The 13,275-nt window shown below is 36.3% G+C and overlaps 1 protein-coding gene across 2 annotated transcripts in view; it reads right to left on the bottom strand.

Annotated features, from left to right (window-relative positions):
* The window catches only part of GRID1 (glutamate ionotropic receptor delta type subunit 1), a 1,152,573-nt gene that overhangs the window by 130,976 nt on the left and 1,008,322 nt on the right, over positions 1-13,275 (bottom strand). For both annotated transcript variants that reach the window (XM_001363901.3, XM_056797312.1), the window contains 3 exons: positions 6,291-6,392; positions 4,742-4,939; positions 1,237-1,561 (listed from right to left, as the gene is read on the bottom strand). In XM_001363901.3, the coding sequence (XP_001363938.1) occupies positions 1,237-1,561; positions 4,742-4,939; positions 6,291-6,392 (625 nt within the window). The remainder of the gene's footprint in view (positions 1-1,236; positions 1,562-4,741; positions 4,940-6,290; positions 6,393-13,275) is intronic.

The following is a 13,275-nucleotide window of genomic DNA, read 5'->3' as shown; positions in this document are numbered from 1 at the left end:
TAGAACCAATACACAGTAGTGTTTCTAAGGTAGAAAGTAAGGGTTAAAAAAACAAAACAAAATGGTGACCATTCAGATACCCCAACCACTCGCATTGCCATCTATCACACTGGTAATTAATCACAAGTTTTGTTATTTGTTTCTCATTCTGCCCTAATCCAAGTGAAAAAGGATAGTTATGAATCCAAGATAGGAGCCATTGGGAACTTAAGGATCCACTGAGGATGCCACAAAACACTGCCACACCAGTATCCACTCCAAGTAACATGAAATTTATCAAAATGTACAGTAGGCTGCCTTGGATTTTTAAAAATAAATGACTTCATTGGTAGTCGTATACATTATTCTACTGTGGTACAAAACCTCCATGGCCCCAAGCTATGATTTGGGATGTTTCCAATTTCCAATTTACATTTCATATTCAGGAAAAAGTATATAAATATGATATTAGCTCCCACCCATGGATCTGTATGCTTTTTCTTTTCAACCTTCAAAAATCATGATGGCGTGATATGCCATGCTATGTTTCTTTCTTAATATCCTGCCTTCCCTTGATGAATCTTTTTAGAATATTCTGGAACGATTATGTTTGACTTTTAGTCAAAGGCTGCCCCTATGAGTCCAATTATGTCTCTTGGGTCCCTTCGGTGGTTGCTTAAGACTGCTCTCAGGGGCACATTGTTTTTCTTCAGCCCACCAAGTCTCTGCTGAGGCAAGAATCAGGGCCAATAATCACATTAGGAGCTGTGTGTATTTGTAGTTCCCAGCCAAAATCTGACAGTCCCATAACATTACTGAACATTGGTCCAAAATCTCTGAAAATGCTCAAGCTCTCAACATCTCAGGAATGCTTGGCTTCCCATTTAGATCCCTACTAAATAATCTCATGGTTTTCTCTCCCATCAATAGCTTTAAATTAAGCAGCAAGTTAACTTTCATTTGAGAGCAGTCAATGCAAAATGACTGATTCAAGGTAAAATCAAATGACAAATAAGATCAAACCTGAACATTTCAAATTCATTCTAATGAAAGAGACAGTTGAATGTAAAGGCAGGATTGGTGTTATTTTATTCATGTCTAGACATCAAGATGGAAAGAATGCTCTAGGTCCTTAGCAATGATTCAGATCAAGATACATTCTTTTAAAGGTCTTTCTACTCTTTTAAAAATGAGCCACTGATTAGAGATTTCCAGTGGGCATAAGGAAGGGGAACTAAACAAGAATCCACAATATACCTTGCTGTACAAAGGCTCCATAGACAATCCATATGGCACTGTGAAGGGTAGAAGAGGCTGATGGACTGGACTGTGAAGAGTTCTGTAACCTGACAGCCTGTATTCGGTTCAGTACAAATATCAACACACCAACCACGGGGATGGCTGCTGCGATGCAGGCCCAAACAGCAAAGTCAAAAGGAGCAAAGAGAGAGAAAATGTTGATTTTCTCTTCTGGCTTCTTGATGAGAATCCCCACTGAGTAATCCATGTACCGTTTGCTGAAGTCTACAACACTCTCCCGCTCTGGGGTGATGGTGATCGCAGATATTGCCATGTCTGCTCTCTGAAACACAAAATCAACTAGTTAAATGTCTTCTCGGCTCCTAAAATTCCCTATGATTCATGGAAAGGAATGGGCTGAGGCAGCTAGGAGGCTCAGTGGATAGAGAGCAAAGAGAAGAGTCATGGGTTCAAATCTGAACTCATACTCTTCCAAGTGGTGTGACCCTTATCAAGTCACTTAACCCCAGTTGCCTAGCCCTACCACTTTTCTGTCTTGGAACCTGTCCTTAATACTGATTCAAAAATGGAAGATAAAAGTAGTTTGTTTGTATTTTTAAAGAAAGAAATGGTATGTTTTGATATAAAGGAAGAATGCTCATGATCCATCATCAGAGACTCCCATGGTCCAAGATGCGTTTGTTCTGTTTTGTTTTGTTTGTATATCATCTCCCCCCCCACCAACTCCTCTCCAAGAGAGCCCTGGATCACATTAAATCTTCAACGTTCTCTCTTTTCCCCCTTGGTACATCGGTATATATTTGTAAAATTTACAACAATAGTTAGGGATGAGATACGTGACTGGAACCACAAAAAAGAGTCAAATCTTGACCACGGCATACTTAATACTATTTTTTACTCTTTGTCTTCCATATCCCTTATGTAAGATAGGTTAATCTAGGTTAATCATCTATGTGGAAAATCTCAATGCCAGACAAGTCAACTCTGTTCTTTTCCTTACCTTTCCAAACTCTCCATTCCTTTGGAAACACCTATCTTTTTTTTTTTTAAATCAAACAAAATCTCAGATTTAGTTCATGGAATCATAGAATCTTAGACTTGAAACGGACTTCAGAGCTCAGTCAGTACAACCTATAAATTCATTAAAAATTTCCTTTAACAAAATCCCAGCTAAAAGGTTATCTAGTCTTCTCATGAAGACTTTTGATGAAGAGGGAATCCACTATTCCTCCACTTACACAATAATGATCATACTTTTTGACAATTATTATTGTGTAGTTTAAATTTAACTTCACCACAGGCTTTTTTTTTCAGGAACAAGTTTGGTGGATCCTAAAAACATTTACTCCATCGTTCTTATTTTCCTTTGATCTCTGAATACAGGGCTTGGGGTTAGAAGACCTGGGTTCAGATTCTGCCTTAAACATTTACTAGATGTGCCATCTTGGATGAATCACTTGAGCTTTGAGATTCTGTTTTATTCATATTTATGATGGCTATAAGATAATATATGTATGATAAAATCAGCTGTACTAACCAATATTCCAGTGTTCTTATAAAGAAAATCCACTATAAATTGCAAAGGGCTAGATGAATGTCTATAATTTTAAATTCTTTCTGTAGAAGCTTAAAAATCCTTGAGAAAAATTAGGTTTCAAATTTATTTCCCCACCTCTTTTCTCCCTGAACATGGCACAGCGCTTAACAAGCATTAAGTGCTTAATGAATGTGTATCAAAATGACTCTCAAATCTGTTGGATTATCTGCCCCTAGAATGGAGCATTTCCTCCCTTTATAACAGCAGCTTCCTTGGAGCATTATTGTATCAAATAAGATGATGTTTATTAAAAGCCCTCCATAATACTTATTTCTCTCTTCCTTTCTTATCACTGTGGCTCATGATGAGCTTTCTGTCCTCAAAACACTTTCAATAGTTATTGTCTACATCATACAATTATGTATCTGGGCAAAGAAACTCTGATTTTGACTAGTGAAGCACTTCAAGAATAGGAGTTCACTCATCCATATCACATCCTATCTAGGACCACTCATCAATCAATAGGATCATAGACTAAAGCTGGAAAGAATAATGAAGGTAACCAAATCCAACTTGTTCTTCTTACAGAAAGGGAAACTGAGGATTAAAGGGGTTAGTTAGTTTGCTCAGTTAGCAAAAAGACAAAACTGTAATTTAAACCCTATCTTTTGACTCCAAATCCAGAGTTCTTTTCACTACACCATTCTGCCTTCTCAAGAGTTATCTAAGGTACCAAAAGATCAGAGTAGTTGCCCAGAGTCATATAATGAGTGACAGAATTAGGATCTGAACTCAGGTATTGCTGATACTAAGTCCAATACTCTACCTATTAAATAGCAAGGCTTCCATACTTCCATTACACACTGTCAGGTAACATTTATTAATTTCTTTCTATAATTTAGAATTGTTCCACTAGTTAAACTTTCAACTACTTGCCTTCTTTTCTTGTATTATCAATATATCCTCTGGCAAGGGTTGCAGCACACTGTAGGTCTTCAATACTTATGTGCTAATTAATAAACCATGACACAGAAATCATCTTGGAGATTGATAGGGCAGGTCTATGCTTTTTCTTTCCAAGAAAGACTTCATAAGGATGGAGGGAAAAGCAGGTGATAAAAAGACTTAGTAATGGAGAACTAAGCATAAATATGGGGAAAGAAATTCTGAGACTAATACATTTTAGGTTATTTTCTAATAGATAAAAAGAAACAAGCTAAAAAATTAAGAGTTAACTCAACCATACTACTAACCCTCTAGTGTCAATATACTAGATCTTTCAGTATGATGGGCAGAGTACATTTGTCTGCCAAAAGACAAGAAGTTGGCATTGTAAATTGTATCTCGAACCTCAGATTTGAAGGGTCACCTAGACTGAAATGTTTTAGAATATTCACTCCTAGGAACATTCTTTGCCAGGATCAGATAAGAAACAGAAAGGGCCTCATACCCAGACTTCATCTTAATTATTGACTGTACAAGAGTAAGGTATATAGAAGAAACTGTATACAAATACATGATTTTGTTCCAAATGACAGTGCCATATTGTTAAGAATTTGATAATAGTGTATTTCAACCTCTCAGCATCCTTATTAGCAACAAAATGTCTACCAATCTACTCTGATTTGTGATAGTTTTTTCAGATACAAATTTTTGTTGGAGACAGGAAAATAATCTCTCATTGACACCATGTCCCATCCTTGATAGTATACTATGCCAGAGATTTATGATTCTGGTCTCTCATCTGCTCTGTTTACAGATTAATGTACTCTACAAAAATTATGCTTACAGAGAGATTATTCTTCTCTAGTCATTTCACTTTCCTTTCTGTTCTATAGCCCATGTATGACATATCTAGTTTCTGCTCTTCCTTTGTGACTTAATAAGGAATAGTTCAAAAAAGTGTGAAAAGGTACACAGGCCTCATTTCTGAACTTCATTTCAAGTTTCCTTTAGCAGATTTACCTTATTGATGAGTTCCCCAATCATCCCATTCCAGGAAGTGTTATGGAGCTGGTGGCCATATTTGCCATCGGGAGCTTGATAAATTTCATACTTGAATCCTAGGGTCTTGGCCAATGCATCCAGAACATCAATGGAGAAGCCTTTGTAGCGCTTGGGCTGCCCAAGTATATTCTCTGCCACCATCACAAAAGGTTCTTCCTGAGAAAAATACAATGTTTAAGCTAACATTAAAGCCACTTTATTTTCAAAGAATATAATTGAGCAGTGAATATGTTAATGCCATGGCCACATAATAAATTTTAAACATAATTTTAGAATAATTGTAAAAATATAATTTACTGTTTGAGGGACTATGATCCATAGATATCAAACCTCTGCCCAAGAACCAAATTTGTGGATTCCCTAGATATTGGTATAGGTGAAACCCAATCTTCAAACAAGAGATTATTTTTAGTTCTGATCTTTGAGTTCAGTTCATTGTTGTCTTGAATCTTACTGTCCAGGAAAACATATGATCATAATCATGCCTCTGTCCATTCATATTGGACTAGAAAAAATATGTACATTCTATAAGCTTCTTGACAAAAAAGCGATGGACCCAAAATCCACAAACAGATATATAATTTTATATAGAAGAATTTGTTTTACATGACTTTACATTTGTTTTAAAGTTTTTTCCCCTTCTTTTTTTCAATGAGAGGGGGAGATAAAATAAATGGACTAAAATGGGGAAAAATTATATGTATATTTAAAAACATTTTATATGATCTTTGATTTCCCTACCAATAACATTAGTATCAGGTTATATCCTATTTACATGTGTTCATATATGTGCTAAACATTAAGACTTGATATTTCTCCATAATTTATACTTCATTAATTTCTTTCTAAAATTTATATAATTTATAGAACTTAATAAAACTAGATGCTTCTCATAGGTTCCAAACTATGATAACTGATGTTATAATAATATACAGGAATATCATCCTCTAAAATCGGTTGTTTTAAGAAATGGATGCCAATTATATGAGTAAGGTCATATTCTGAACCAATGAGAGGAGGTCTAGGATTTGTGACTTTGGTATGTTCTCTTATTTTTCATAGTGAACTGTAAACTGGTTGGTTCTATGAAAAAATATGGAATGCTAACATTCCTTGTTATTCCCTTTTCAAGTATTCACCAGATCTATTGTGGTCCTTCTAGGGAGGAAACTCAAGGAATTGTTCCAATGAATACAATGTGCATGGGAAATTGGGGGAGAAATCTCTAAAAAGGGAGAGGAAATTATTATCATCATCTTCATCATCAACATCATCATCATGGACAGAATAGCAGTAAAAGCATATCTGGAAAGAGGAGAATAGGGAGTAGAAATATATTTGATATAGTGACTCTGGAGCCAAGCTGTGAAAAGTTTCTCTAGCTCTCCTATTCAAGTCTCTCTCCTTTAAGGTAACATTATCAGTTTCACATTGGGAATGAGGTGTTAGAAGTAGCAAGGACATTTAGCAATAGACAATAGCATTTGATTCCTGAACATGATCCTACCAAGACAGTCACCACTTTGAGTGTCAGTCCATGGAGGTGGCTGCCTGTGTGTCTCTCTTGCAGGCTGCCATTCAGACCTTTCTCAGAGTCCCAAGTCGCCAGCTGTAGAGAAAAGAACAAACATGAAAAGCATGGCCACTCACCTGTTTCATTAGCCCCTGCCTGTTCTCCTTTCCAACTCAGATTAAACATATGCCTGTTCAGTTAGGAAGTAGAAACAAGCAAGCAGTGACTCTTGGGATTTCTCATGGTCCTAGAATAGATCTATAACTGGGGGAAGTGACTAGAGCTTCATCCCAAGGAGCCAAATGTGAAGGGAATGAGCAGTACCTGCTTATGTTCAGAAGTGTAGAAAGCAAAATGGTTAGCAAGGATCATTTGTGAAATAGAAATCTGCCAAGTGGCAGGCTATACTGACTACTTCTCCTTCCCATGCTACTTGACGTGATTGTGATACATGTCAAAAGCACGAAAATTCCTAGTTATGGCTCCAGTCAAGTCTCAGTGAGGTCAAAGGACAGAGGAGGGTTTGAAAGTGGTCATTTCATTCAGTTGCTCTACTGTATTGTGAGAAATAATCCATGAATTGAAATCAATTATTAATTAAATATCAATAGTGTAAATGCGAGTTGCTAAATTCTTCCTACAAATGACCCTGTCTACCCTTGAATCCTTTCTTTTGTGCCTTAGACTAATATATGTGTGTGTTTATATATATATACATATATATATATATATATATAATTAGGGGGAGAAAGATCATCCTGAGTTCCAGGGTGTGTGTCTATAGCAGATTTCATCACCAACCATAGAATGTTTTGGACAGGAACTCGTAAAACAGCTGATATAGTGTGGAATTTATCAGCTCTTCGAGAAAGGAAGTCATTACTAGCTGGGGGTCAGGGAAAGGCAGGCCTACAGTGGTAGGTGGGTTCTGAGCTGAGTCTTCTAGGAAGCCACAGATGTGAAAAGCTGAAGGTAAAGATGGATAGGATATAGCAGAAGCAACAACATGGACACAGGAGATAGCGTATTATCTTTGAGAACTTGCAAATAGGCTCTTTTGAGATGGTGGATTTTGTAAAGAAGAATAAAGTTCAAAAAGATTGAAAAGTTAAGAAGGGAATCCATGGAGCAGTGTTGGGCCATGTCATATTACTAATATCATGCCAATTAACAAAATAATTATTACTAAAGGAAATCTATAAACTGTTTAAAAAGCAAATTCAGCTTTCTCTTGCCCCTATAATTGTCTCGATTTTTTATTCTTTATCTTTCCTTCTAACTCCCAGCCCCAAATCTGAGTCCCAAGTCACTGTGGCTGAGTATCTCAAAGCTATAGAGGCATTGTCATCTGTCACATGGAAGTTAGTTATTTTATGTCTTGATGGTACAGATCGTGATGGTAAACCCTGATGGAGACTATGGCATCTGTTCTGCCGGTAAAGGATCTATGCTCTGATGGCCTCCACTACACAGCATTTGTTGTTGACAAAGAACTAATTCAGGAAGCTGATCTCAAGGGGCTCATTGGATTTTCCTTTCCTCAGCATTATCTAAGGAAGCTATTAGTAGCTCCTTCATTATTATAGACTAGAATTTTGGAAACACCTTTGATCGAGGAGAGAAAAGCAATAAATTCAAGGTCTCAATTCATTTGTGCCTCCTGTCAGTGTTTCAATTACTAATCAATATATGGGTTCTGGGTGATGTGGAAACACTCATTAATAATATGATTCTGTGCAAGGCACTTAACCTCTGTTTGCCTCAGTTTCCTCAACTGTAAAATGAGGATAATAATAGCACCGTCCTTGCGTGGTTGTTATGTTGCAAAGCTAAAATGAGAATACATACAGACAGACAGAATGTATGTAATTTTCCCTTAGGAAGTGCAATATTGTATGTACCTCTAGCTAGAAGATCTTAAGAGGTACAAGCTGGTTATGTGAAATGATTCATTGGGGAGACTGAGCATGTAAATCTGTGAAATTTCAACAGGCTCATCTCTCAAAAGAATCACAGGGGGATTTTAAGTTAAAATAAACAAAAAGAGTTTAAATTCTTTTTCATACACACACACACACACACACACACACAAATATACACACACACAGTTCCTGGCACATAGTAGGGGGTATATAAATGTTTAGCCCCTCTATGTTCTTTTCCCTTGACAACTCAGATTCCAGATTCTTAGAATATAACTATGAAGGGTTTAGGGTTCTAGGATTAAAGATATAGAAATGGAAATGAGCCTAGAATTTATCTAATCTACTACCTATCTACTACCTTTCCTTTTTTAAATTGTTATTAGTTTTTATTATTTTTCTCTTTTTTAAAAATTTTATTTAATTGATTAATTTAGAGTATTTTTCCAGGATTAAAAAATCACTGGGTTTTACATGTGCCATTGTACCCTTACTTTAAGGAAGATGACACTTGGGATTTGTGAGCTTCAGTGACTTGCCCAAGTGGCAGAAACAGGTATCTACACAAACTCATCTGATTTCAAATCCAATACTCCTTCCACTATCTCTCATGTCATGCTCTCTACTTCTTCTGATAAGAAAATGAAGGAAGGAAAACTTTATCACAAATATGTAGGATCAGAATCTCCCTTAAATTTGGAGAAAAGGGAGTTTAAAATATTTTGAAGGATGCTTGGGGGTCACAAACAAATATGCCACCCCAAGCAAAAAATTCTTAAAGACACATGGATATCAAAATAGATGCATTAAAGAGGCAACTAAGATACTGAGTGGATAGGGCACTGGACCCAGAGTCAGAAAGACCTGAATACAAATCTAATCTCAAATACTTACTAGCTGTGTGACCCTAGGAAAGTCACTTAACCTCCATCTGCTTTGGTTTCCTTATCTATAAATTATCTATAATAATACTATCTATCTCCTAGGATTGTTGAGAAGATCAAAAGGATTTTACAAGTGTTAAAGTTATATTTAAATATTAGTATGGAAAGTGTTAGTCTCTTTTTTCACAAGAATTGGTTACATGATGGCTTTAGGGATTAGGCTGAGAGCAAGGCTAGTCATCTGGAGGGAGGAGGTACAATTTTCAAGTCCCTTGGTTTCAGGATCCTGGGTAATCTTTAGCCAAATCATAGCAAAGAGGTGATGATTGTTTGACTTACCAAGCACTAACTTTCTTTCCTCCTCTTCCCTCTCCCACCCTCTATATATCTCCCTGTCTATCTCTGTCCCCTCTCTTTCTGTCTCTATTTTTCTGTCATCCTTGTCTCTGTCTCTGTCCCTCTCGCTCTCTCTGTCTGGTCTTTCTCTTCCTCTTTTTCTTCTTCATCTAGACTTGCTGATCTGTCCTGTAGTTCTATAGATATCATTTGGTTGACAGATGGTGAAGATGGCCCCTCATGAACAAATTATATATTGTGAGATATAGTTTGTACTCAGGGGGCAATTTTTCAAGCAGGGAAAAGAGAGGAAATTAATATCTATTCTTTTTAACCCTAGATGATTCAACCAAAAATGTTCATGTGCAAAAAAATATTTTTTTCACTTTTTAAACATTATTTTATTTGGTTATTTACAAACATTATTCATTGGAAACAATGATCATTATTTTTTCCTTCCCCCATCCCCCTCCCACCACTTCTCCCATAGCCGGCACACAATTCCACTGGGTTTCACATGTGTTCTTGGTTCTAACCCATTTCCATGTTGTTGGTATTTGCACTAGAGTGTTCATTTAGAGTCTCTCCTCAGTCATTTCCTCTCAGCCCCTGTAGTCAAGCAGTTGCTTTTCATCGGTGTTTTTACTCCCACAGTTTATCCTCTGCTTGTGGATAGTGTTTATTATATCCCTGCAGATTGTTCAGGGACATTGCATTGTCCCTAGTGGAGGAGTCCATTACCTTCTATTATACCACAGTGTATCAGTCTCTGTGTACAATGTTTTCCTGGTTCTGCTCCTTTCGCTCTGCATCAATTCCTGGAGGTTGTTCCAGTCTCCATGGAATTCCTCCACTTTATTATTCCTTTGAGCACAATAATATTCCATCACCAACATATACCACAATTGTTCAGCCATTCCCCAGTTGAAGGGCATCCCCTCATTTTCCAATTTTTGTCCACCACAAAGAGCGCAGCTATGAATATTCTTGTACAAGTCTTTTTTCCTTATGATCTCTTTGTGGTACAAACCCAGCAGTGCTATGGCTGGATAAAAGGGCAGACAGTCTTTTAGCGCCCTTTGGGCATAGTTCCAAATTGCCCTCCAGAATGGTTCGATCAATTCACAACTCCACCAGCAATGAATTAATGTCTCTACTTTGCCACATCCCCTCCAGCATTCACTACTTTCCATAGCTGTCATGTTAGCCAGTCTGCTAGGTGTGAGGTGGTACCTCAGAGTTGTTTTGATTTGCATCTCTCTGATTATAAGAGATGTAGAGCACTTTTTCATGTGCTTATTAATAGTTTTGATTTCTTTGGCTGAGAACTGCCTGTTCATATCCCTTGCCCATTTATCAATTAGATAATGGCTTGATTTTTTGTACAATTGATTTAGCTCTTTGTAAATTTGAGTAATTAAGCCTTTGTCAGAGGTTTTTATAAAGATTGCTTCCCAATTTGTTGCTTCCCTTCTGATTTTAGTTATATTGGTTTTGTTTGTACAAAAGCTTTTTAATTTGATGTAGTCGCAATTATTTATTTTACATTTTGTGACTCTATGTCTTGCTTGGTTTTAAAGTCTTTCCCTTCCCAAAGGTCTGACATGTATACTATTCTGTGTTCCCCTAATTTACTTAAATTTTCCTTCTTTATGTTCATGTCAGTCACCCATTTTGAATTAATCTTGGTGTAGGGTATGAGGTGTTGATCTAATCCTAATCTTTCCCACACTGTCCTCCAATTTCCCAGCAGTTTTTATCGAATAGTGGATTTTTGACCCCAAAGCTGGGATCTTTGGGTTTATCATATATTGTCTTGCTGAGGTCGCTTTCCCCCAGTCTATTCCACTGATCTTCCTTTCTGTCTCTTAGCCAGTACCAAATTGTTTTGATGACTGCTGCTTTGTAATATAGTTTGAGATCTGGGACTGCAAGGCCACCTTCATTTGTATTTTTTTTTCATTATTTCCCTGGATATCCTTGATCCTTTGTTATTCCAAATGAATTTTGTTATGGTTTTTTTCTGAATCAGTAGAGACATTTTTTGGAAGTTCTATGGGTATGGTACTAAATAGATAGATCAGTTTGGGTAGGATGGTCATTTTTAACATATTGGTTCATCCTACCCAGGAGCAGTTAATGTTTTTCCAATTGCTCAAGTCTAGTTTTAGTTGTATGGAGAGTGTTTTGTACTTGTGTTCATATAGTTCCTATGTTTGTCTCAGGAGATAGATTCCTAAGCATTTTATTTTGTCTAAGGTGATTTTGAATGGGATTTCTCTTTCTAGTTTTTGCTGCTGAACTATGTTGGAGATGTATAGAAAAGCTGATGAATTATGCGGGTTTATTTTGTATCCTGCAACTTTGCTAAAGTTGTTGATTATTTCAATTAGCTTTTTGGTTGAATCTCTAGGATTCTTTAAGTAGACCATCATATCATCTGCAAAGAGCAATAGCTTAGTATCCTCCCTGCCTATTTTGATGCCTTCAATTTCTTTTTCTTCTCTAATTGCTACTGCTAGTGTTTCTAGTACAATGTCAAATAGTAGAGGTGATAATGGGCATCCTTGTTTCACTCCTGATCTTATTGGGAATGCATTTAATTGATCCCCATTGCACATGATATTGGCTGATGGTTTTAGATATATACTGTTTATTATTTTTAGGAAAGACCCTCCTATTCCTATGCTTTCTAGTGTTTTCAATAGGAATGGTTGTTGTATTATATCAAAGGCTTTTTCTGCATCTATTGAAATAATCATGTGATTTTTCTTGGTTTGCTTGTTGATATGGTCGATTATGTGGATGGTTTTCCTAATATTGAACCAGCCCTGCATCCCTGGTATAAATCCTACTTGATCATGGTGGATGACCCTTCTGATCACTTGCTGGAGTCTTTATGCTAGTATCCTATTTAAGATTTTTGCATCTATATTCATTAGGGAGATTGGTCTATAGTTTTCTTTTTCTGTTTTTGACCTGCCTGGTTTTGGAATCAGTACCATATTTGTGCCATAAAAGGAGTTTGGTAGAACTCCCTCTTTGCTTATTATATCAAAGAGTTTGTATAGTATTGGGATTGACTGTTCTCTGAATGTTTGATAGAATTCACTGGTGAATCCATCAGGCCCTGGGGATTTTTTCTTAGGAAGTTCTTTAATGGCCTGTTGGATTTCATTTTCTGATATGGGATTATTTAAGAATTCTATTTCTTCTTCTGTTAGCCTAGGCAGTTTGTATTTTTGTATATATTCATCCATATCACCTAGATTGCTGTATTTATTGCCACATAATTGGGCAAAGTAATTTTTAATGATTGCCTTGATTTCCTCATCATTGGACGTGATGTCCCCCTTTTCATCTTTGATGTTATTAATTTGCTTTTCTTCTTTCCTTTTTTAAATTAGATTGACAAGTACTTCGTCTATTTTGTTTGTTTTTTCAAAGTACCAGCTTCTAGTCTTATTTATTAAATCAATAGTTCTATCACTTTCTATTTTATTAATTTCTCTCTTAAGTTTTAGGATTTGTAGTTTGGTTTTCTGCTGGGGGTTTTTAATTTGATGGTTTTCGAGTTTTTTTATTTGCATTTCCAATTGATTGATTTCTGCTCTCCCTAGTTTGTTAATATATGCACTCAGGGATATGAATTAACCTCTGATTACTGCTTTGGCTGCATCCCAAAAGGTTTGAAAGGATGTCTTGCCATTGTCATTTTCCTTGATGAAATTATTATTTGCTTCTGTGATTTCTTCTCTAACTAAACGATTTTGGAGTATCATATTGTTTAATTTCCAATTAATTTTTGATTTGGTTTTCCACGTACCATTACTGATC

This window comes from Monodelphis domestica, chromosome 1 (genome assembly GCF_027887165.1).
Source record: "Monodelphis domestica isolate mMonDom1 chromosome 1, mMonDom1.pri, whole genome shotgun sequence".
In the NCBI taxonomy this organism is placed as follows: Eukaryota; Metazoa; Chordata; class Mammalia; order Didelphimorphia; family Didelphidae; genus Monodelphis; species Monodelphis domestica.
The sequence above is the reverse complement of the archived record's forward strand: the minus strand, read 5'-3'. Positions and strand labels throughout refer to the sequence as shown.